At 40.4% G+C, this 25,684-nt stretch overlaps 1 protein-coding gene across 1 annotated transcript in view; it reads right to left on the bottom strand.

Annotated features, from left to right (window-relative positions):
• Window positions 1-25,684, bottom strand: part of LOC139380404 (transient receptor potential cation channel, subfamily M, member 2) — a 79,495-nt gene that overhangs the window by 46,891 nt on the left and 6,920 nt on the right. Inside the window, exons 2-6 of the mRNA XM_071123045.1 lie at window positions 9,415-9,583; window positions 9,017-9,197; window positions 4,975-5,141; window positions 1,092-1,272; window positions 651-712 (exon numbers count right to left, since the gene is read on the bottom strand). Of these exons, the coding sequence (XP_070979146.1) occupies window positions 651-712; window positions 1,092-1,272; window positions 4,975-5,141; window positions 9,017-9,197; window positions 9,415-9,583 (760 nt within the window). The remainder of the gene's footprint in view (window positions 1-650; window positions 713-1,091; window positions 1,273-4,974; window positions 5,142-9,016; window positions 9,198-9,414; window positions 9,584-25,684) is intronic.

Below are 25,684 nucleotides of genomic sequence, written 5' to 3'. Positions count from 1 at the left end.
ATGAGAGGTCAGGGGTCTAAGGTCACGGTGCACGAGACCATCCAGTCAGAAGAATACGCTGAAGACACTAAAGGAATGATTCAACTACTGGCCTGGTCCCCCATTCAGCAACACACACATGATACTCACACTGAGAGTGCCTGGTCCCCCATTGAGCACCACACACATGATACTCATACTGAGAGTGCCTGGTCCCCCATTCAGCACCACACACATGATACTCACACTGAGAGTGCCTGGTCCCCCATTCAGCACCACACACATGATACTCACACTAAGAGTGCCTGGTCCCCCATTCAGCACCACACACATGATACTCACACTGAGAGTGCCTGGTCCCCCATTCAGCACCACACACATGATACTCACACTGAGAGTGCCTGGTCCCCCATTCAGCACCACACAGAGAGTGCCTGGTCCCCCATTCAGTATCACAGTCTGATGATACTCACACTGAGAGTGCCTGGTCCCCCATTCCGCACCACAGACTGATGATACTCACACTGAGAGTGCCTGGTCCCCCATTCAGTATCACAGACTGATGATACTCACACTGAGAGTGCCTGGTCCCCCATTCCGCACCACGGACTGATGATACTCACACTGAGAGTGCCTGATCCCCCATTCAGCACCACACACATGATACTCACACTGAGAGTGCCTGGTCCCCCATTCAGCACCACACACACTACTGGGATCCTCACTCCACTCTCTGGAGGAGACAGACAGACAGACAGACAGACAGACAGACAGACAGACAGACAGACAGACAGACAGACAGACAGACAGACAGAGGTACTCTGCTTAACTCTGTTTCTTGAACTGCATTGTTGGTTAAGGGCTTGTAAGTAAAGCATTTCATGGTATTCGGTGCATGTGGACATTTTGATTTGATTTGATTTGATAGACAGAGTCACACAAACACAGACACAGACGGGGGACTGACAGCAGACAGCACTGTGAATTACTGTGAATACTGACAAACGGTTGATGTGATTCTCATGTTTCTTTAACAAGGACACAAGCACAGAAAGATTAGAGAGAGAAAGAGAGAGAGATATCGATCACAATCAGAGCCCCTCAAGTCGTACCTCTGTTTCCCAGAGGCTGCTGGGAGATTAGTCTCTCTAGCCGGGAGCGTAGTTCTATCTCGACTCCGTAGCATCCGTGTGTTCCATCATCCACCAGCAGGAAGTGGGAGTGGTTGTTGTCCAGACAGGAGAGGTGACCCTGAGACTGCATGTCCAGAGAGTAGTGGGCTGGGAACCGGCCCTGGAGAGTACATTAGAGGTTTGGGGTTAGGGAGGGTTAAGGGTAGAACAGCCCCTGGAGAGTACAGTAGAGGTTTGGGGTTAGGGAGGGTTAAGGGTAGAACAGCCCCTGGAGAGTACAGTAGAGGTTTGGGGTTAGGGTTAGGGAGGGTTAAGGGTAGAACAGCCCCTGGAGAGTATAGTAGAGGTTTGGGGTTAGGGAGGGTTAAGGGTAGAAAAGCCCCTGGAGAGTACAGTAGAGGTTTGGGGTTAGGGTTAGGGAGGGTTAAGGGTAGAACAGCCCCTGGAGAGTATAGTAGAGGTTTGGGGTTAGGGAGGGTTAAGGGTAGAACAGCCCCTGGAGAGTACAGTAGAGGTTTGGGGTTAGGGATAGGGAGGGTTAAGGGTAGAACAGCCCCTGGAGAGTACAGCAGAGGTTTGGGTTAGGGAGGGTTAAGGGTAGAACAGCCCCTGGAGAGTACAGTAGAGGTTTGGGGTTTGGGTTAGGGAGGGTTAAGGGTAGAACAGCCCCTGGAGAGTACAGTAGAGGTTTGGGGTTTGGGTTAGGGAGGGTTAAGGGTAGAACAGCCCCTGGAGAGTACAGTAGAGGTTTGGGGTTAGGGTTAGGGAAGGTTAAGGGTAGAACAGCCCCTGGAGAGTAGAGTAGAGGTTTGGGGTTAGGGAGGGTTAAGGGTAGAACAGCCCGTGGAGAGTACAGTAGAGGTTTAAGGTTAGGGAGGGTTAAGGGTAGAACAGCCCCTGGAGAGTACAGTAGAGGGTTTGGGTTAGTGAGGGTTAAGGGTAGAACAGCCCCTGGAGAGTACAGTAGAGGTTTGGGGTTTGGGTTAGGGAGGGTTAAGGGTAGAACAGCCCCTGGAGAGTACAGTAGAGGTTTGGGGTTTGGGTTAGGGAGGGTTAAGGGTAGAACAGCCCCTGGAGAGTACAGTAGAGGTTTGGGGTTAGGGTTAGGGAAGGTTAAGGGTAGAACAGCCCCTGGAGAGTACAGTAGAGGTTTGGGGTTAGGGTTAGGGAGGGTTAAGGGTAGAACAGCCCCTGGAGAGTATAGTAGAGGTTTGGGGTTAGGGAGGGTTAAGGGTAGAAAAGCCCCTGGAGAGTACAGTAGAGGTTTGGGGTTAGGGTTAGGGAGGGTTAAGGGTAGAACAGCCCCTGGAGAGTATAGTAGAGGTTTGGGGTTAGGGAGGGTTAAGGGTAGAACAGCCCCTGGAGAGTACAGTAGAGGTTTGGGGTTAGGGATAGGGAGGGTTAAGGGTAGAACAGCCCCTGGAGAGTACAGCAGAGGTTTGGGTTAGGGAGGGTTAAGGGTAGAACAGCCCCTGGAGAGTACAGTAGAGGTTTGGGGTTTGGGTTAGGGAGGGTTAAGGGTAGAACAGCCCCTGGAGAGTACAGTAGAGGTTTGGGGTTTGGGTTAGGGAGGGTTAAGGGTAGAACAGCCCCTGGAGAGTACAGTAGAGGTTTGGGGTTAGGGTTAGGGAAGGTTAAGGGTAGAACAGCCCCTGGAGAGTAGAGTAGAGGTTTGGGGTTAGGGAGGGTTAAGGGTAGAACAGCCCCTGGAGAGTACAGTAGAGGTTTAAGGTTAGGGAGGGTTAAGGGTAGAACAGCCCCTGGAGAGTACAGTAGAGGGTTTGGGTTAGTGAGGGTTAAGGGTAGAACAGCCCCTGGAGAGTACAGTAGAGGTTTGGGTTAGGGAGGGTTAAGGGTAGAACAGCCCCTGGAGAGTACAGTAGAGGTTTGGGGTTTGGGTTAGGGAGTGTTAAGGGTAGAACAGCCCCTGGAGAGTACAGTAGAGGGTTTGGGGTTAGGTAGGGTTAAGGGTAGAACAGCCCCTGGAGAGTACAATAGAGGTTTGGGGTTAGTGAGGGTTAAGGGTAGAACAGCCCCTGGAGAGTACAGTAGAGGTTTGGGGTTAGGGAGTGTTAAGGGTAGAACAGCCCCTGGAGAGTACAGTAGAGGGTTTGGGGTTAGGTAGGGTTAAGGGTAGAACAGCCCCTGGAGAGTACAATAGAGGTTTGGGGTTAGTGAGGGTTAAGGGTAGAACAGCCCCTGGAGAGTACAGTAGAGGTTTGGGGTTAGGGAGGGTTAAGGGTAGAACAGCCCCTGGAGAGTACAGTAGAGGTTTGGGGTTAGGGAGGGTTAAGGGTAGAAGAGCCCCTGGAGAGTACAGTAGAGGTTTGGGGTTAGGGAGGGTTAAGGGTGGAACAGCCCCTGGAGAGTACAGCAGAGGTTTGGGTTATTTAGGGTTAAGGGTAGAACAGCCACTGGAGAGTACAGTAGAGGGTTGGGGTTAGGGAGGGTTAAGGGTAGAACAGCCCCTGGAGAGTACAGCAGAGGTTTGGGTTAGGGAGGGTTAAGGGTAGAACAGCCCCTGCAGAGTAAAGTAGAGGTTTGGGGTTTGGGTTAGGGAGGGTTAAGGGTAGACCAGCCCCTGCAGAGTAAAGTAGAGGTTTGGGTTAGGGAGGGTTAAGGGTAGAACAGCCCCTGGAGAGTACAATAGAGGTTTGGGGTTTGGGTTAGGGAGGGTTAAGGGTAGAACAGCCCCTGCAGAGTAAAGTAGAGGTTTGGGGTTTGGGTTAGGGAGGGTTAAGGGTAGAACAGCGCCTGGAGAGTACAGTAGAGGGTTTGGGGTTAGGGAGGGTTAAGGGTAGAACAGCCCCTGGAGAGTACAGTAGAGGTTTGGGTTAGGGAGGGTTAAGGGTAGAACAGCCCCTGGAGAGTACAGTAGAGGTTTGGGGTTTGGGTTAGGGAGGGTTAATGGTAGGGAGGTGTTATAGGAGGAGGGTTGAATGGAGACAACTTGTATCAGACAGTGTGTCTGTCCTCTTGGCCTTTGAAGTGTCTGGATAAGAGGTGATTAGATTCCACCATATTGTCTGCGTGGCTCTAACCATCGAAAGGTTAGGACCTAAAGGAAGGGTAGAGAGTGATTTGGGAGCTACTCTACAACTCTCTCGCTCTCTCGTCAACTCATATCTCAGCTGTATAACTCAATTCAATTTCAATTCAATTTAAGAACTTTATTGGCATGGGAAACGTATGTTAACATTACCAAAGAAAGTGAAGTAGATAATAGACAAAAGTGAAATAAACAATAAAAAATGAACAGTAAACATTACATTCACAAAAGTTACAAAATAAGAAAGACATTATGAACAAATAGTTAAAGAACAAAATGAAAAATAAATAAACATAAATATGGGTGGATTTGCACTGGTGTTTGTTCTTCACTGGTTGCCCTTTTCTTGTGGCAACAGGTCACAAATATTGCTGCTGTGATTGCACACTGTGGTATTTCCCACTAGACATGATTGGCTGAGATTATGAGTGTGCAGGACATGCCGAGAGAAGAGTTTGGATTGGTCTACCATACAGAAGGCTTCTGTCTATCTGAGCTCGTCAGTCTGTGTTGGTAATCTTGTCGATCCCGGCTTTCTTTAAATGTGTAGTGGAGCTGCATAAGTGTTGCTCTCCACTTTCTGGAGGATCAAGTTTTTAAATCAGTTGAATTAGAGTATGATAGCTAAAGACATGGAGGAAACACCTGTCTCTGGATTACATCTTCAAACTAAGGGCAATCATGGCATGGCATCCATGACAGGGAGAAGGCGACCATCATAAAAAGAGCTCTCTCTCACTTTCTCTCCAGTTCATAATTATCTCAGGGCCACATCCTTGTCTTATACAAAATAACTCTTTCTCCAGTCCTTACCTCAAGGTGTACCAGGGGTCTCCTGTTGTGTATGGCTCCCCAGGTCGCCACTCCAATGGCCACGATTTGCCCCTCCATAGAGCCACTACTGAGGACATATTCCCTCACCGCCTGGCCTACATGCTTCATCACACCTGCATGGGTGCCACCTGTAATGATCCAGGCACCTATAACGAACACAGGTTAACAAGTTACAGATTAACTATGCTCCAGCACAGACCACAGACCACAGGCCATGACAACAGGCCATCACAACAGGCCATGACAACAGGCAACAGGCATGACAACAGATCACAGGCTATGACAACAGGCCACAGATCATGACAACAGACCACAGACCATGACAACAGACAACAGACCACGACAACATACCACAGACGATGACAACACACAACATGCCATGACAACAGACCACAGACCATGACAACAGACAACCGACCATGACAACAGACCACAGACCATGACAACAGACCACAGGCCACGACAACAAAGCACAGGCCATGTCAACATAACATAGGCCACAACAACAGACCACAATGCCATGTCAACAGACCACAGGCCATGCCCCCCCCTGACCAATCTGTTGAAGGCCAAGGCTGAATGTATCTGGTCCACCCAGTGTCAAGAGGCATTTGATGCAGTTAAAACCTCTTAAAGCTAGGGGACAGAATTTTCACTTTTGGATAAATAGCATGCCCAATTTCAACTTCCTGCTACTCATGCCAAGAATATAAGATATGCATATTATTCATAGATTCATAGATTTGGATAGAAAACACTCTGAAGTTGATAAAACTGTTTGAATCATGTCTGTGAGTATTACAGAACTTATGTAGCAGGCAAAACCCCGAGGACTAACTGTTCAGAATTTATTTTATTTTGTTGCCCCTCTCTGTTCCCTATATTGTCTTTGCCATTGAATATTTAATAGGAACCTATTTTCAGTTCCTACCGCTTCCACTGGATGTCGCCAGTCTTTGGAATATGGTTGAGGTTATTCCTTTGTGCTATGAAGTAGTAGAAGTAGGCCAACTCGGAACTGGGGACACTTTTGTGATTTGCTACGTGAAAAGCAGTGCTGGTTTCTTTTCTTTCCTGTATTGAATACAGATTGCCCCGTCTACAATTTGATCGATTACAAAAGTAGTTTGAAATATTTTGGCAAAGTTTATAGGCAACTTTTGAAATATTTTGTAGTGACGTTGCGTTTTTGTAAGCTGTTTTTTTCTGGATCAAACGCGCTTTATAAATGGACATTTTCTATATATATGGACGGAATTAATCGAACAAAAGGACCAATTCTGATGTTTATGGGACATATTGGAGTGCCAACAAAACAAGCTCGTCAAAGGTAATGCATGTTTTATATTTTATTTCAGCATTTTGTTTAGCGCCTGCTATGCTAGTTCATTTGTTTACTGCTAGTGCAGATGGTGCATGCTATCAGATAATAGCTTCTTATGCTTTCGCCGAAAAGCATTTTTAAATTCTGACATGTTGGCTGGATTCACAACGAGTGTAGCTTTAATTGAGTATCTTACATGTGTGATTTAATGAAAGTTTGAATTTTATAGCATTTTATTTGAATCTGGCGCTCTGCATTTCCCCCAGCTATTGGCCAGTTGAGACGCTAGCGTCTCCCTATCCATAAGAGGTTTTATGGCTCTTGTGTTTGGCACCTTTGTTGGCAGCACCAAATTTTGGGAAACCTTTCAAATTGCAGGTAGACGCCAGTCAAATCGGTGCTGGGGCTGTGCTTCTCCAGGAGAATGATAACTATGTTGAGTGTCCAGTCAGTTTCTTCTCCTGGAAATGTAATAATTATCAGAAAAACTATTCTGTAATTGAAAAGGAGGCTTTAGGTCTTATTTGGGCTTTACAGCACTTCGAGGTCTGTTGGTTCTGGTTTGACCCCTTTAACTGTGTTCACTGACCACAACCTACTTATTTTTCTGAGGTCCTTGCAAAATCCCAACCAGCGCCTGATGCGTTGGGCTTTGTTCTTGTCACCATTCAACCTTGATATTAGGCACATTAGTGGTAAGGATAATATCATTGCTGATGCTCTTTCCCGTGCTCCTTTAACCTAGTTTGTATCTTCTCTCTGCTGACCCCTATGGGCTGTCTGCGCCTCTTTCCTCTTAAATTGCTCCCCAGGTAACAGGGCTGCCGAGTTTGAGGGGCGGACAGTCAGCTGGGGGACACGGGGCTACTGCTAGGAGCCGGGACTGGTATCCTTTTTTTCTTCTTCTTTTTGGGGAACTTTGGATTGTTTTGAATATGTTGGGCTGGAATTTGGGTTGAGGGTGGGACCCTCATTTTAAGGAGGGGGGTGTCACGGCCCCTCTGCAGTGCAGGGGCGGTTCCCAGAGGAGGGTCGTTAGTGATTGGAGCCACCTGGGCTCAGGGTATTTAAACTGCTCCACTCAACACTCTTGTCTCTCTCTCTCTGCTCCTCCAGGTATGATCCTGTTTTGTCTGTTCCTTTGTAGTTTTACGTAGTTTTCACTCAGTCATTCACACACACAGATTCACGCATCCCTGCACTTTACATACACCCTACATTATGATACTTTCACACCTTTCACACCTTTTTCTTTGTTTAAAGTCAATAGTTTTTGGTTTATAACAAATAACCTATTTGATTGGCCTATACCTGTTGTTCGTGTCCCCTCATTTTTGCCACAGGCTATGAGGCGGCCTGTGACATATGTGATCTGTTAGTAAGCACCTCACCCTGTCCATAGCAGATCATCTGGACCCATTACAGTTGGCCTATAAGGCACAGAGGGGGACTCGGGATGCTACCCTGACTTTGGTGAACATGGTGGCTAGTCACCTTCAACATGTTAAATCATATCATCACAGAGGGGGACTGGGGATGCTACCCTGACCTTGTTGAACATGCTGGCTAGTCACCTTCAACATGCTAAATCATATCATCACAGAGGGGGACTGGGGATGCTACCCTGACCTTGGTGAACATGGTGGCTAGTCACCTTCAACGTGCTAAATCATATCATCACATTTTATTCAGCTTTCAATACAATGCAAATCCACACACTGCTGAAACGACTACTAGACCTGAATGTCAACGGAGGCCTGGCAGGTTGGATCAAGGACTTTATAACTGACAGCCCACAGAGGGTGTGTCCTCTCTCTGATGAACTGACCTGAACACAGGGGCCCCCCAGGGGTGTGTCCTGTCTCTGATGAACTGACCTGAACACAGGGGCCCCCCAGGGACAGGTCCTCTCTCTGATGAACTGCCCTGAACACAGGGGCCCCCCAGGGGTGTGTCCTCTCTCTGATGAACTGACCTGAACACAGGGGCCCCCCGGGGACGTGTCCTCTCTCTGATGAACTGACCTGAACACAGGGGCCCCCCAGGGACGTGTCCTCTCTCTGATGAACCGACCTGAACACAGGGACGTGTCCTCTCTCTGACCCTGAAAACAGGGGGCCCCCTGGGGTTGTGTCCTTTCACTGTTGTTCTCTATCTACACTAATGAGATTAATATCCGAGGAAACAATGTGAGCCTTTTTAAGTACGTGGATGACATGGCTCTGGTAGGACTCTTTATTAAAGATGCTACGTCAGATGGGGACAGCGATTTTAAAAGAGGCCATAACAACAGACCACAACAACAGGCCACAGGCCATGACAACAGGTACTGACAAAAAACTAAAGCAGCTTCTGCAACAGTACAGCTTCTGTCTAGGTGTGCCCAGAGCAGGGCTCGAACCAGGGACATTCTACACACAACAGCACTCGCCACCCAAAACCAACAGAAGACAGAACCAAAAGTCTGCTACCGGGAAGATAATACGTTCAGGCTTACTGCACCTATAAGGCCAACAGGTCAACATGTAAGTGATACTTGCAAGAGCAGTGTGAAGTTTTTGATTTTCTTTGAGGCTTACTGTGGCCTAAACTAAATACAATTCCGATCAAATATTGCAGGACCTATCTTGTACCTGTAGTTTAGAGTCAGGCAGTCAGGCGAGTCTGTTGTTACCTGTAGTCAGGTCAGTACTGTACCTGTAGTCTGTGCCACTTTAATGAGGCCCCTGCGGAACAGTGCTGTGAGGTGAGGTTTCATGTAGAAGTTCTTGGCCCCTCCGGTGACAGAGATGAGCAGATTGGGAGGAGGGAGCTTCCACTGTTCTGTCAGCAGCTGGTACAGCAGGTCTGGAGAAGTGTCTGAGGAGACACGCACGTACTGGAGAACAGACAGAACAGCACAGAAGACAGACAGACACACAGACACACACAGAAGGGCACAGACAGCAGACAGACAACAGACAGACCGACAGAGAGACAGACAGACAGACAGACAGACAGACAGACAGACAGACAGACACATCCATGTATTAACACACAAAATAACACAATGAATAAATCTTAACAAGGATTGACAGAAATTCAGATATTTATACCTTGCCAATCTTCTGTCCAAGGCCACCGAACCAGATGTCTCCATAAGCGTCAGTAGGGACCTCGTGTACGTGTCTGTGTCTGTCCCATGTCTCTCCCAGGTAGTTCTCGGGTTTGATAGAGTCATCAACATGGTGGATCCTCTGGTGACCACACTTACAGATCCCCTTACTGTGGCAGGCAAACAGTACAAAAAAAATAATTTGACAACAAGTCATTAGATAAACTCTCATTAAAAAACAGGTTATTATAGAACATTTCATTAGAGAAAATTTCATTAGAGAACCAATCATTAGAGAACATTTCCTTAGATAACCAGTCAATATAGAACCAGTCATTATAGAACCAGTCAACGTAGAAACTGTCATTATAGAACCAGTCATTATAGAACACATCATTATAGAACTAGTCATTATAGAACCAGTCATTATAGAACACGTCACTATAGAACCAGTCAGTAGAGAAACAGTCATTAGAGAACCAGTCATTAGAGAACCAGTCATTATAGAACCAGTCATTATAGAACACGTCATTAAAGAGCCAGTCACTATAGAAATAGTCAATATAGAAACCATAATTCGCGAACCATTAATTAGAGAACCAGTCATTATAGAACCAGTCATTATAGAACCAGTCAATATAGAACTAGTCAGTAGAGAAACAGTCATTATAGAACTAGTCATTATAGAACCAGTCATTATAGAACCACTCATTAAAGAAAAACTCATAATAGAACCAGTCATTAGAGAACAAGTCATTAGAGAACCAGTTTTTACACATCCACTCATTAGAGAAACAGTCATTATAGAACCAGTCGCTATAGAACCATTCATAATAGAAACAGTCATTAGAGAACCATTCATTATAGAAACAGTCATTATAAAACCATTCATTAGAGAACCAGTCATTGCAGAACAACTCATTATAGAACCAGTCATTATAGAACCATTCATTATAGAAACAGTCATTATAAAACCATTCATTATAGAAACAGTCATTATAAAACCATTCGTTAGAGAACCAGTCATTATAGAACCAGTCATTAGCGCACATGTCATTAGAGAAGCAGTCACTATAGAACCATTCATAATAGAAACAGTCATTAAAGAATCATTCATAATAGAACCATTCATTAAAGAACAAGTCATTAGAGAACCAGTCATTATTGAACCATTCATAATAGAACCATTCATTAAAGAACAAGTCATTAGAGAACCAGTCATTATAGAACCAGTCACTATAGAACCATTCATAATAGAAACAGTCATTATAGAACCATTCATTAAAGAACAAGTCATTAGAGAACCAGTCATTACACAACCATTCATTAGAGAAACAGTCATTATAGAACCATTCATAATAGAACCATTCATTAAAGAACAAGTCATTAGAGAACCAGTCATTATAGAACCAGTCACTATAGAACCATTCATAATAGAAACAGTCATTAAAGAATCATTAATAATAGAATCATTCATTAAAGAACAAGTCATTAGAGAACCAGTCATAATAGAACCAGTCACTATAGAATCATTCATTATGGAAACATTCATTAGAGAAGCAGTCATTAGAGAATCAGTCATTAGAGAACCAGTCATTACAGAACCAGTCATTATAGAACCAGTCATTTGAGAGCCAATATTTATAGAACCAGTCATTACAGAACCATTCATTATTGAAGCAGTCATTATAGAACCAGTGATTACAGAACAAGTCATTAGAGAACAAGTCATTAAAGAACCAGTCATTATAGAACCCGTCATTATAGAACCATTCAAAAAATTGCCAGTCATTAAAGAACCAGTCATTACAGAACCATTCATTAGAGAATTAGTCATTATAGAACCATTCATTATAGAAACAGTCATTATAAAACCATTCATTACACAAACATTCATTATAGAACCAGTCAATAGAGAACCCATCATTAGCGAACATGTCATTAGAGAACCAGTCATTACAGAACCAGTCAATATAGAACCAGTCATTATAGAACAACTCATTAGAGAACCAGTCATTACAGAACCAGTCAATATAGAACCATTCATTAGAGAACCAGTCATTAAAGAACCAGTCAAAATAGAACCAGTCAAAATAGAACCATTCATTAGAGAACAAGTCATTATAGAACCAGTCATAATAGAACAACTCATTATAGAACCAGTCATTATATACCCAGTCATTATAGAACCAGTGATTATAGAACCAGTCATTATAAAACCAGTCATTACACAACCATTCATTAGAGAACCAGTCATTATAGAACCAATCATGATAGAACCAGTCATGATAGAAGTAGTCATTAGAGAACCAGTCATTAAAGAACCAGTCATTGTAGAACATGTCATTATAGAACCATTCATTATAGAACCAGTCATGATAGAACCAGTCATTACACAACCATTCATTATAGAACCAGTCATTACACAACCATTCATTAGAGAACCAGTCATTAAAGAACCAGTCAATATAGAACCATTCATAATAGAACCAGTCATTTTAGAACCAGTGATTATGGAACCAGTCATTATAGAACCAGTGATTATAGAACCAGTCATTATAGAACCAGTCATTACACAACCATTCATTAGAGAACCAGTCATTAAAGAACCAGTCACTATAGAACCATTCATAATAGAAACAGTCATTATAGAACCATTCATAATAGAACCATTCATTAAAGAACAAGTCATTAGAGAACCAGTCATTAAATAACCAGTCACTATAGAACCATTCATAATAGAACCAGTCATTATAGAACCAGTCATTATAGAACCAGTCATTATAGAACCAGTCATTATAAACCAGTCATTACACAACCATTCATTAGAGAACCAGTCATTAAAGAACCAGTCAATATAGAACCATTCATAATAGAACCAGTCATTAGAAAACCAGTCATTATAGAACCAGTCATTATAGAACCAATCATGATAGAACCAGTCATGATAGAAGTAGTCATTAGAGAACCAGTCATTAAAGAACCAGTCATTGTAGAACATGTCATTATAGAACCATTCATTATAGAACCAGTCATGACAGAACCATTCATTAGAGAACCAGTCATTAAAGAACCAGTCAATATAGAACCATTCATAATAGAACCAGTCATTTTAGAACCCGTGATTATAGAACCAGTCATTATAGAACCAGTGATTATAGAACCAGTCATTATAGAACCAGTCATTACACAACCATTCATTAGAGAACCAGTCATTATAGAACCAATCATGATAGAACCAGTCATGATAGAAGTAGTCATTAGAGAACCAGTCATTAAAGAACCAGTCATTGTAGAACATGTCATTATAGAACCATTCATTATAGAACCAGTCATGATAGAACCAGTCATTACACAACCATTCATTATAGAACCAGTCATTACACAACCATTCATTAGAGAACCAGTCATTAAAGAACCAGTCAATATAGAACCATTCATAATAGAACCAGTCATTTTAGAACCAGTGATTATAGAACCAGTCATTATAGAACCAGTGATTATAGAACCAGTCATTATAGAACCAGTCATTACACAACCATTCATTAGAGAACCAGTCATTAAAGAACCAGTCACTATAGAACCATTCATAATAGAAACAGTCATTATAGAACCATTCATAATAGAACCATTCATTAAAGAACAAGTCATTAGAGAACCAGTCATTAAATAACCAGTCACTATAGAACCATTCATAATAGAACCAGTCATTATAGAACCAGTCATTATAGAACCAGTGATTATAGAACCAGTCATTATAAAACCAGTCATTACACAACCATTCATTAGAGAACCAGTCATTAAAGAACCAGTCAATATAGAACCATTCATAATAGAACCAGTCATTAGAAAACCAGTCATTATAGAACCAGTCATTATAGAACCAATCATGATAGAACCAGTCATGATAGAAGTAGTCATTAGAGAACCAGTCATTAAAGAACCAGTCATTGTAGAACATGTCATTATAGAACCATTCATTATAGAACCAGTCATGACAGAACCATTCATTAGAGAACCAGTCATTAAAGAACCAGTCAATATAGAACCATTCATAATAGAACCAGTCATTTTAGAACCCGTGATTATAGAACCAGTCATTATAGAACCAGTGATTATAGAACCAGTCATTATAGAACCAGTGATTACAGAACATGTCATTAGAGAACAAGTCATTAGAGAACAAGTCATTAAAGAACCAGTCATTATAGAACCAGTCATAATAGAACCATTCATTAAAGAACAAGTCATTAGAGAACCAGTCATTAAATAACCAGTCACTATAGACCATTCATAATAGAACCAGTCATTATAGAACCATTCATTATGGAACCATTCATTAGAGAAGCAGTCATTACAGAAACAGTCATTATAGAACCAGTCATTTGAGATCCAGTATTTATAGAACCAGTCATTACAGAACCATTCATTATAGAAGCAGTCATTATAGAACCAGTGATTACAGAACATGTCATTAGAGAACAAGTCATTAGAGAACAAGTCATTAAAGAACCAGTCATTATAGAACCAGTCATAATAGAACCATTCATTAAAGAACAAGTCATTAGAGAACCAGTCATTAAATAACCAGTCACTATAGAACCATTCATAATAGAACCAGTCATTATAGAACCAGTCATTATAGAACCAGTCATTATAGAACCAGTCATTATAAACCAGTCATTACACAACCATTCATTAGAGAACCAGTCATTAAAGAACCAGTCAATATAGAACCATTCATAATAGAACCAGTCATTAGAAAACCAGTCATTATAGAACCAGTCATTATAGAACCAATCATGATAGAACCAGTCATGATAGAAGTAGTCATTAGAGAACCAGTCATTAAAGAACCAGTCATTGTAGAACATGTCATTATAGATCCATTCATTATAGAACCAGTCATGACAGAACCATTCATTAGAGAACCAGTCATTAAAGAACCAGTCAATATAGAACCATTCATAATAGAACCAGTCATTATAGAACCAGTCATTATAGAACCAGTGATTATAGAACCAGTCATTATAAAACCAGTCATTACACAACCATTCATTAGAGAACCAGTCATTAAAGAACCAGTCAATATAGAACCATTCATAATAGAACCAGTCATTAGAAAACCATTCATTATAGAACCAGTCATTATAGAACCAATCATGATAGAACCAGTCATGATAGAAGTAGTCATTAGAGAGCCAGTCATTAAAGAACCAGTCATTGTAGAACATGTCATTATAGAACCATTCATTATAGAACCAGTCATGACAGAACCATTCATTAGAGAACCAGTCATTAAAGAACCAGTCAATATAGAACCATTCATAATAGAACCAGTCATTTTAGAACCCGTGATTATAGAACCAGTCATTATAGAACCAGTGATTATAGAACCAGTCATTATAGAACCAGTGATTACAGAACATGTCATTAGAGAACAAGTCATTAGAGAACAAGTCATTAAAGAACCAGTCATTATAGAACCAGTCATAATAGAACCATTCATTAAAGAACAAGTCATTAGAGAACCAGTCATTAAATACCCAGTCACTATAGAACCATTCATAATAGAACCAGTCATTATAGAACCATTCATTATGGAACCATTCATTAGAGAAGCAGTCATTACAGAAACAGTCATTATAGAACCAGTCATTTGAGATCCAGTATTTATAGAACCAGTCATTACAGAACCATTCATTATAGAAGCAGTCATTATAGAACCAGTGATTACAGAACATGTCATTAGAGAACAAGTCATTAGAGAACAAGTCATTAAAGAACCAGTCATTATAGAACCAGTCATAATAGAACCATTCATTAAAGAACAAGTCATTAGAGAACCAGTCATTAAATAACCAGTCACTATAGAACCATTCATAATAGAACCAGTCATTATAGAACCAGTCATTATAGAACCAGTCATTATAGAACCAGTCATTATAAACCAGTCATTACACAACCATTCATTAGAGAACCAGTCATTAAAGAATCAGTCAATATAGAACCATTCATAATAGAACCAGTCATTAGAAAACCAGTCATTATAGAACCAGTCATTATAGAACCAATCATGATAGAACCAGTCATGATAGAAGTAGTCATTAGAGAACCAGTCATTAAAGAACCAGTCATTGTAGAACATGTCATTATAGAAACATTCATTATAGAACCAGTCAAGACAGAACCATTCATTAGAGAACCAGTCATTAAAGAACCAGTCAATATAGAACCATTCATAATAGAACCAGTCATTTTAGAACCCGTGATTATAGAACCAGTCATTATAGAACCAGTGATTATAGAACCAGTCATTATAGAACCAGTCATTACACAACCATTCATTAGAGAACCAGTCATTATAGAACCAATCATGATAGAACCAGTCATGATAGAAGTAGTCATTAGAGAACCAGTCATTAAAGAACCAGTCAATATAGAACCATTCATAATAGAACCAGTCATTTTAGAACCAGTGATTATAGAACCAGTCATTATAGAACCAGTGATTATAGAACCAGTCATTATAGAACCAGTCATTACACAACCATTCATTAGAGAACCAGTCATTAAAGAACCAGTCACTATAGAACCATTCATAATAGAAACAGTCATTATAGAACCATTCATAATAGAACCATTCATTAAAGAACAAGTCATTAGAGAACCAGTCATTAAATAACCAGTCACTATAGAACCATTCATAATAGAACCAGTCATTATAGAACCAGTCATTATAGAACCAGTCATTATAGAACCAGTCATTATAAACCAGTCATTATAAACCAGTCATTACACAACCATTCATTAGAGAACCAGTCATTAAAGAACCAGTCAATATAGAACCATTCATAATAGAACCAGTCATTAGAAAACCAGTCATTATAGAACCAGTCATTATAGAACCAATCATGATAGAACCAGTCATGATAGAAGTAGTCATTAGAGAACCAGTCATTAAAGAACCAGTCATTGTAGAACATGTCATTATAGAACCATTCATTATAGAACCAGTCATGACAGAACCATTCATTAGAGAACCAGTCATTAAAGAACCAGTCAATATAGAACCATTCATAATAGAACCAGTCATTATAGAACCAGTCATTATAGAACCAGTGATTATAGAACCAGTCATTATAAAACCAGTCATTACACAACCATTCATTAGAGAACCAGTCATTAAAGAACCAGTCAATATAGAACCATTCATAATAGAACCAGTCATTAGAAAACCATTCATTATAGAACCAGTCATTATAGAACCAATCATGATAGAACCAGTCATGATAGAAGTAGTCATTAGAGAACCAGTCATTAAAGAACCAGTCATTGTAGAACATGTCATTATAGAACCATTCATTATAGAACCAGTCATGACAGAACCATTCATTAGAGAACCAGTCATTAAAGAACCAGTCAATATAGAACCATTCATAATAGAACCAGTCATTTTAGAACCCGTGATTATAGAACCAGTCATTATAGAACCAGTGATTATAGAACCAGTCATTATAGAACCAGTGATTACAGAACATGTCATTAGAGAACAAGTCATTAGAGAACAAGTCATTAAAGAACCAGTCATTATAGAACCAGTCATAATAGAACCATTCATTAAAGAACAAGTCATTAGAGAACCAGTCATTAAATACCCAGTCACTATAGAACCATTCATAATAGAACCAGTCATTATAGAACCATTCATTATGGAACCAGTCATTAGAGAAGCAGTCATTACAGAAACAGTCATTATAGAACCAGTCATTTGAGATCCAGTATTTATAGAACCAGTCATTACAGAACCATTCATTATAGAAGCAGTCATTATAGAACCAGTGATTACAGAACATGTCATTAGAGAACAAGTCATTAGAGAACAAGTCATTAAAGAACCAGTCATTATAGAACCAGTCATAATAGAACCATTCATTAAAGAACAAGTCATTAGAGAACCAGTCATTAAATAACCAGTCACTATAGAACCATTCATAATAGAACCAGTCATTATAGAACCAGTCATTATAGAACCAGTCATTATAGAACCAGTCATTATAAACCAGTCATTACACAACCATTCATTAGAGAACCAGACATTAAAGAACCAGTCAATATAGAACCATTCATAATAGAACCAGTCATTAGAAAACCAGTCATTATAGAACCAGTCATTATAGAACCAATCATGATAGAACCAGTCATGATAGAAGTAGTCATTAGAGAACCAGTCATTAAAGAACCAGTCATTGTAGAACATGTCATTATAGAAACATTCATTATAGAACCAGTCATGACAGAACCATTCATTAGAGAACCAGTCATTAAAGAACCAGTCAATATAGAACCATTCATAATAGAACCAGTCATTTTAGAACCCGTGATTATAGAACCAGTCATTATAGAACCAGTGATTATAGAACCAGTCATTATAGAACCAGTCATTACACAACCATTCATTAGAGAACCAGTCATTATAGAACCAATCATGATAGAACCAGTCATGATAGAAGTAGTCATTAGAGAACCAGTCATTAAAGAACCAGTCAATATAGAACCATTCATAATAGAACCAGTCATTTTAGAACCAGTGATTATAGAACCAGTCATTATAGAACCAGTGATTATAGAACCAGTCATTATAGAACCAGTCATTACACAACCATTCATTAGAGAACCAGTCATTAAAGAACCAGTCACTATAGAACCATTCATAATAGAAACAGTCATTATAGAACCATTCATAATAGAACCATTCATTAAAGAACAAGTCATTAGAGAACCAGTCATTAAATAACCAGTCACTATAGAACCATTCATAATAGAACCAGTCATTATAGAACCAGTCATTATAGAACCAGTGATTATAGAACCAGTCATTATAAAACCAGTCATTACACAACCATTCATTAGAGAACCAGTCATTAAAGAACCAGTCAATATAGAACCATTCATAATAGAACCAGTCATTAGAAAACCAGTCATTATAGAACCAGTCATTATAGAACCAATCATGATAGAACCAGTCATGATAGAAGTAGTCATTAGAGAACCAGTCATTAAAGAACCAGTCATTGTAGAACATGTCATTATAGAACCATTCATTATAGAACCAGTCATGACAGAACCATTCATTAGAGAACCAGTCATTAAAGAACCAGTCAATATAGAACCATTCATAATAGAACCAGTCATTTTAGAACCCGTGATTATAGAACCAGTCATTATAGAACCAGTGATTATAGAACCAGTCATTATAGAACCAGTGATTACAGAACATGTCATTAGAGAACAAGTCATTAGAGAACAAGTCATTAAAGAACCAGTCATTATAGAACCAGTCATAATAGAACCATTCATTAAAGAACAAGTCATTAGAGAACCAGTCATTAAATAACCAGTCACTATAGACCATTCATAATAGAACCAGTCATTATAGAACCATTCATTATGGAACCATTCATTAGAGAAGCAGTCATTACAGAAACAGTCATTATAGAACCAGTCATTTGAGATCCAGTATTTATAGAACCAGTCATTACAGAACCATTCATTATAGAAGCAGTCATTATAGAACCAGTGATTACAGAACATGTCATTAGAGAACAAGTCATTAGAGAACATGTCATTAAAGAACCAGTCATTATAGAACCAGTCATAATAGAACCATTCATTAAAGAACAAGTCATTAGAGAACCAGTCATTAAATAACCAGTCACTATAGAACCATTCATAATAGAACCAGTCATTATAGAACCAGTCATTATAGAACCAGTCATTATAGAACCAGTCATTATAAACCAGTCATTACACAACCATTCATTAGAGAACCAGTCATTAAAGAACCAGTCAATATAGAACCATTCATAATAGAACCAGTCATTAGAAAACCAGTCATTATAGAACCAGTCATTATAGAACCAATCATGATAGAACCAGTCATGATAGAAGTAGTCATTAGAGAACCAGTCATTAAAGAACCAGTCATTGTAGAACATGTCATTATAGAACCATTCATTATAGAACCAGTCATGACAGAACCATTCATTAGAGAACCAGTCATTAAAGAACCAGTCAATATAGAACCATTCATAATAGAACCAGTCATTATAGAACCAGTCATTATAGAACCAGTGATTATAGAACCAGTCATTATAAAACCAGTCATTACACAACCATTCATTAGAGAACCAGTCATTAAAGAACCAGTCAATATAGAACCATTCATAATAGAACCAGTCATTAGAAAACCATTCATTATAGAACCAGTCATTATAGAACCAATCATGATAGAACCAGTCATGATAGAAGTAGTCATTAGAGAACCAGTCATTAAAGAACCAGTCATTGTAGAACATGTCATTATAGAACCATTCATTATAGAACCAGTCATGACAGAACCATTCATTAGAGAACCAGTCATTAAAGAACCAGTCAATATAGAACCATTCATAATAGAACCAGTCATTTTAGAACCCGTGATTATAGAACCAGTCATTATAGAACCAGTGATTATAGAACCAGTCATTATAGAACCAGTGATTACAGAACATGTCATTAGAGAACAAGTCATTAGAGAACAAGTCATTAAAGAACCAGTCATTATAGAACCAGTCATAATAGAACCATTCATTAAAGAACAAGTCATTAGAGAACCAGTCATTAAATACCCAGTCACTATAGAACCATTCATAATAGAACCAGTCATTATAGAACCATTCATTATGGAACCATTCATTAGAGAAGCAGTCATTACAGAAACAGTCATTATAGAACCAGTCATTTGAGATCCAGTATTTATAGAACCAGTCATTACAGAACCATTCATTATAGAAGCAGTCATTATAGAACCAGTGATTACAGAACATGTCATTAGAGAACAAGTCATTAGAGAACAAGTCATTAAAGAACCAGTCATTATAGAACCAGTCATAATAGAACCATTCATTAAAGAACAAGTCATTAGAGAACCAGTCATTAAATAACCAGTCACTATAGAACCATTCATAATAGAACCAGTCATTATAGAACCAGTCATTATAGAACCAGTCATTATAGAACCAGTCATTATAAACCAGTCATTACACAACCATTCATTAGAGAACCAGTCATTAAAGAACCAGTCAATATAGAACCATTCATAATAGAACCAGTCATTAGAAAACCAGTCATTATAGAACCAGTCATTATAGAACCAATCATGATAGAACCAGTCATGATAGAAGTAGTCATTAGAGAACCAGTCATTAAAGAACCAGTCATTGTAGAACATGTCATTATAGAAACATTCATTATAGAACCAGTCATGACAGAACCATTCATTAGAGAACCAGTCATTAAAGAACCAGTCAATATAGAACCATTCATAATAGAACCAGTCATTTTAGAACCCGTGATTATAGAACCAGTCATTATAGAACCAGTGATTATAGAACCAGTCATTATAGAACCAGTCATTACACAACCATTCATTAGAGAACCAGTCATTATAGAACCAATCATGATAGAACCAGTCATGATAGAAGTAGTCATTAGAGAACCAGTCATTAAAGAACCAGTCATTGTAGAACATGTCATTATAGAACCATTCATTATAGAACCAGTCATGATAGAACCAGTCATTACACAACCATTCATTATAGAACCAGTCATTACACAACCATTCATTAGAGAACCAGTCATTAAAGAACCAGTCAATATAGAACCATTCATAATAGAACCAGTCATTTTAGAACCAGTGATTATAGAACCAGTCATTATAGAACCAGTGATTATAGAACCAGTCATTATAGAACCAGTCATTACACAACCATTCATTAGAGAACCAGTCATTAAAGAACCAGTCACTATAGAACCATTCATAATAGAAACAGTCATTATAGAACCATTCATAATAGAACCATTCATTAAAGAACAAGTCATTAGAGAACCAGTCATTAAATAACCAGTCACTATAGAACCATTCATAATAGAACCAGTCATTATAGAACCAGTCATTATAGAACCAGTGATTATAGAACCAGTCATTATAAAACCAGTCATTACACAACCATTCATTAGAGAACCAGTCATTAAAGAACCAGTCAATATAGAACCATTCATAATAGAACCAGTCATTAGAAAACCATTCATTATAGAACCAGTCATTATAGAACCAATCATGATAGAACCAGTCATGATAGAAGTAGTCATTAGAGAACCAGTCATTAAAGAACCAGTCATTGTAGAACATGTCATTATAGAACCATTCATTATAGAACCAGTCATGACAGAACCATTCATTAGAGAACCAGTCATTAAAGAACCAGTCAATATAGAACCATTCATAATAGAACCAGTCATTTTAGAACCCGTGATTATAGAACCAGTCATTATAGAACCAGTGATTATAGAACCAGTCATTATAGAACCAGTCATTACACAACCATTCATTAGAGAACCAGTCATTAAATAACCTGTCACTATAGAACCATTCATAATAGAACCAGTCATTATAGAACCATTCATTATGGAACCATTCATTAGAGAAGCAGTCATTACAGAAACAGTCATTATAGAACCAGTCATTTGAGATCCAGTATTTATAGAACCAGTCATTACAGAACCATTCATTATAGAAGCAGTCATTATAGAACCAGTGATTACAGAACATGTCATTAGAGAACAAGTCATTAGAGAACAAGTCATTAAAGAACCAGTCATTATAGAACCAGTCATTATAGAACCCGACATCATATAACCATTCAAAATATAACCAGTCATTAAAGAACCAGTCAATATAGAACCATTCATAATAGAAGCAGTCATTACAGAACCATTCATTAGAGAAGTAGTCATTATAGAACAGTGAGAATGTGTAGGTTGATATTTAGCCAACAACCACTTAGGTTAAGATTCTTCCGCTAGTAGCTGCGGGGGGGGGGGGGGGGGGCTGTTGGCCGGGGCTGGGGTAGCCAGGAGGAAAGCATGGCCAGCCGTAGAGAAATGCTTATTGAAATGTTCGATTATCATGGATTTATCAGTGGCGGCAGTGTTACCTAGCCTCAGTGCAGTGGACAGCTGGGAGGAGATACTCTTGTTCTCCATGGACTTTAGTGTCCCAAAACTTTTTGAAGTTAGAGCTACTGGATGCAAATTTCTGTTTGAAAAAGCTAGCCTTTGCTTTACAATACTGATTGTGTTGGTTCCTGACTTCGCTGAACAGTTGCATGTTGCGGGGACTATTCGATGCTAGTGTAGACCACCTCAGGATGTTTTTGTGCTGGTCAAGGGCAGTCAGTTCTGGGGTGAACCAAGGGCTATATCTGTTCTTAGTTCTACATTTCTTAAAAGGTGCATGCTTATTTAAGATGGTGAGGAAATTACTTTTAAAGAACGATTAGGCATCCTCAACTGACGGGATGAGGTCAATATCCTTCCAGGATACCCAGGCCAGGTCGATTAGAAAGGCCTGCTCGCAGAAGTGTTTTAGGGAGCGTTTGACAGTGATGAGGGGTGGTCGTTTGACCATGGACCCATACGGGATACAGGCAATGAGGCAGTGATCGCTGAGATCCTGATTGAAAACAGCAGAGGTGTATTTGGAGGGCAAGTTGGTCAGGATAATATCTATGAGGGTGCCCATGTTTACAGATTACGGTTGTACCTGGTGGGTTCCTTGATGATTTGTGTGAGATTCAGGGCATCTAGCTTAGATTGTAGGACTGCCGGGGTGTTAAGCATATCCCAGTTTAGTTCACCTAACAGAACAAACTCTGAAGATAGATGAGAGGCAATCCATTCACATATGGTGACCAGGGCACAGCTGGGACCTGAGGGGGGTCTATAACAGGCGGCAACTGTGCAAGCTATCTCTGCAGTATATTGCAACTCCTGCCCCTTTGGCAGTTCTATCTTGATGAAAATGTTGTAGTTTGGTATGGAAATCTCAGGATTTTTGGTGGCCTTCCTAAGCCAGGATTCAGACATGGAAAGGACATCAGGGTTGGCAGAATGTGCTAAAGCAGTGAGTAAAACAAACTTAGGGAGGAGGCTTCTGATGTTGACATGTATGAAACCAAGGCTTTTTGGTTCAACAAATGAGAGCACCTGGGGACACACAGGGCCTGGATTTACCTCCACATCACCCGAGGAGCAGAGGAGGAGTAGGATGAGGGTACGGCTAAAGGCTATCAAAACTGGTCGTCTCATGTGTTGGGGACAGAGAATAAAAGGAGCAGATTTCTGGACGTGATAGAATAGATTCAGGGCATAATGTGCAGACAGGGGTATGGTGGGGTGCGGGTATAGTGGAGGTAAGCCCAGGCACTGAGTGTTGCATCTCTGGACATGCTGGTTATACTAAGTGAGGTCACCACATGTGTGGGGTGGGACAAAGGAGGAATCTGAAGCATGTAGACAGGGACTAGGGGCTCCACTGGGAACTAAAACAATGATAACTATCCTAAACAACAGTATACAAGGCATATTGACATTTGAGAGAGACATAAAGCGAGGCATAAAGCAATCACAGGTGTTGATTGGGAGAGCTAGCTAAGACAACAACAGGTGAGACAACATCAGCTAAATCAGCTAAGACAACAACAGGTAAAATGGCAGTGAATGGGCAGAGAGGGTCGGTTAACTACACACAGGGCCTGAGTTCGCGGCTGGGGCCGACAGATAAACAAGGAATAAACAGAAAGGAGTACCGTGATTAATGAACAGTCCAGTAGGCATCAGCTATGTAGCCAAGTGATCATAGGGTCCAGTGAACAGCAATTGATGGAGCAGGGAAGCCGCGGCGTACTCGTTACTACGCTAGCATGCGGGAGACACAGCGTTTAAAGTTAGCAGGCCGGGGTAATTAGAAGCGTCTGCTCCGACGTCTGGCAACGGCCGGTTGAGGGCACAATGGATGGACTTACGTCTGCGGACCAGTCGTGGTGGTACGGCGGGGCGTTGTGTTGACAGAGGGGCCGGGCCAGATGACGAAAGAGGTATTGTAGTTGTAGTAATTTAGTTTACTAGATGCGCCTGGCTCACGGCTAACTGGTGCTAGCTTCGGGGCAGGAGCATTAGCCACTATAGCCACTCGGTAGCAGCTAGCTAGCAGCGATGAGGCGTTGCAAAGGTCCAGAGCTTACGGCAAGTATCCGGTGGAGTAGCCGTGTTCGGGAGGCATCGGCTGGGTAGCCGGGTGATCACAGAGTTGGCTGGGAGGTGGGCCTGGCTCAGGGCTAGCTTAGGGGCTGGGTCACTCGGTGGCAGCTAGCTAGGCGTTATAGTGGAGAAAAACAGTCCGAGGCTGTTAGGTATTATCCAGGCAAAAAAAAAGGGTTGGTGCCTGTGCAGAAGGTAAAGACCACTAGCAGTGGCTAACAATGACTAAATAGCTAGTAGCTAATTAGCTGGTTAGCTTCTGATGGAGGTTCTGGCTATAAGGTCTAAAAGAAATAGCAGATCCATGTCTCATTGAGTGAGGGTTAGGGTTAATTTAAAATAGTGAGAGATTGAAAATAAATTGAAATATATACAAAAAAGACGAAAAAATACAAAAAGTAAAAGAGAGGACGACAAACCACGTCTGCACTGCTACGCCATCTTGGAAATAATATAATTAATTGATACTTAAAGGTTGATTGTTTGAAGAAATTGAAAGACTCTTCTCCCTTACTTGATTAGAATTTCCACGACAATACGCACACGTACACATGGATTTTGTGTTGCAGATATGTGATAGTGGAGTATGGGCCTGAGGGCACACACTTAGTGTGTCGTGAATTCTGTAAATAATGTATTGCAATGATTTTAAAATTGTATAACTGGCTTAATTTTGCCGGACCCCAGGAAGAGTAGCTGCTGCCTTGGCAGGAACTAATGAGGATCCATAATAAACCCCAGGAAGAGTACCTGCTACCTTGGCAGGTGGGGATCCATAATAAATACAAATACAGTACAGTTTAATCCTCTAACCCAGTGTACAGAAAAGTAGAATAATCTAAACCAATGTACTATGCAATAGGCGCAGTAGGGCTGGAATTTAATGTTCTTGCTCTTGAGAGAGATCTTCCTCCTGGGTTCCTCCCTTCCGGGTTCCTCCCCGGCTTCTCTATTTAAGTACATGGTCGTGGGATTCAGCCTTTAATGACCCTCCTTGCGTTCACACCTTCTTTACGCCAGAGACTGTTGCTGAGATTGGCCTTTTCTACAATTATACTGTACAATGGCTAAGAGGAGTATACTGTAATAATGAAGGGCACTAGCACAATCCCAAACACTGCAGGATCTGA

This window comes from Oncorhynchus clarkii, chromosome 22 (assembly GCF_045791955.1).
Source record: "Oncorhynchus clarkii lewisi isolate Uvic-CL-2024 chromosome 22, UVic_Ocla_1.0, whole genome shotgun sequence".
Taxonomy (NCBI): Eukaryota; Metazoa; Chordata; class Actinopteri; order Salmoniformes; family Salmonidae; genus Oncorhynchus; species Oncorhynchus clarkii.
The sequence above is the reverse complement of the archived record's forward strand: the minus strand, read 5'-3'. Positions and strand labels throughout refer to the sequence as shown.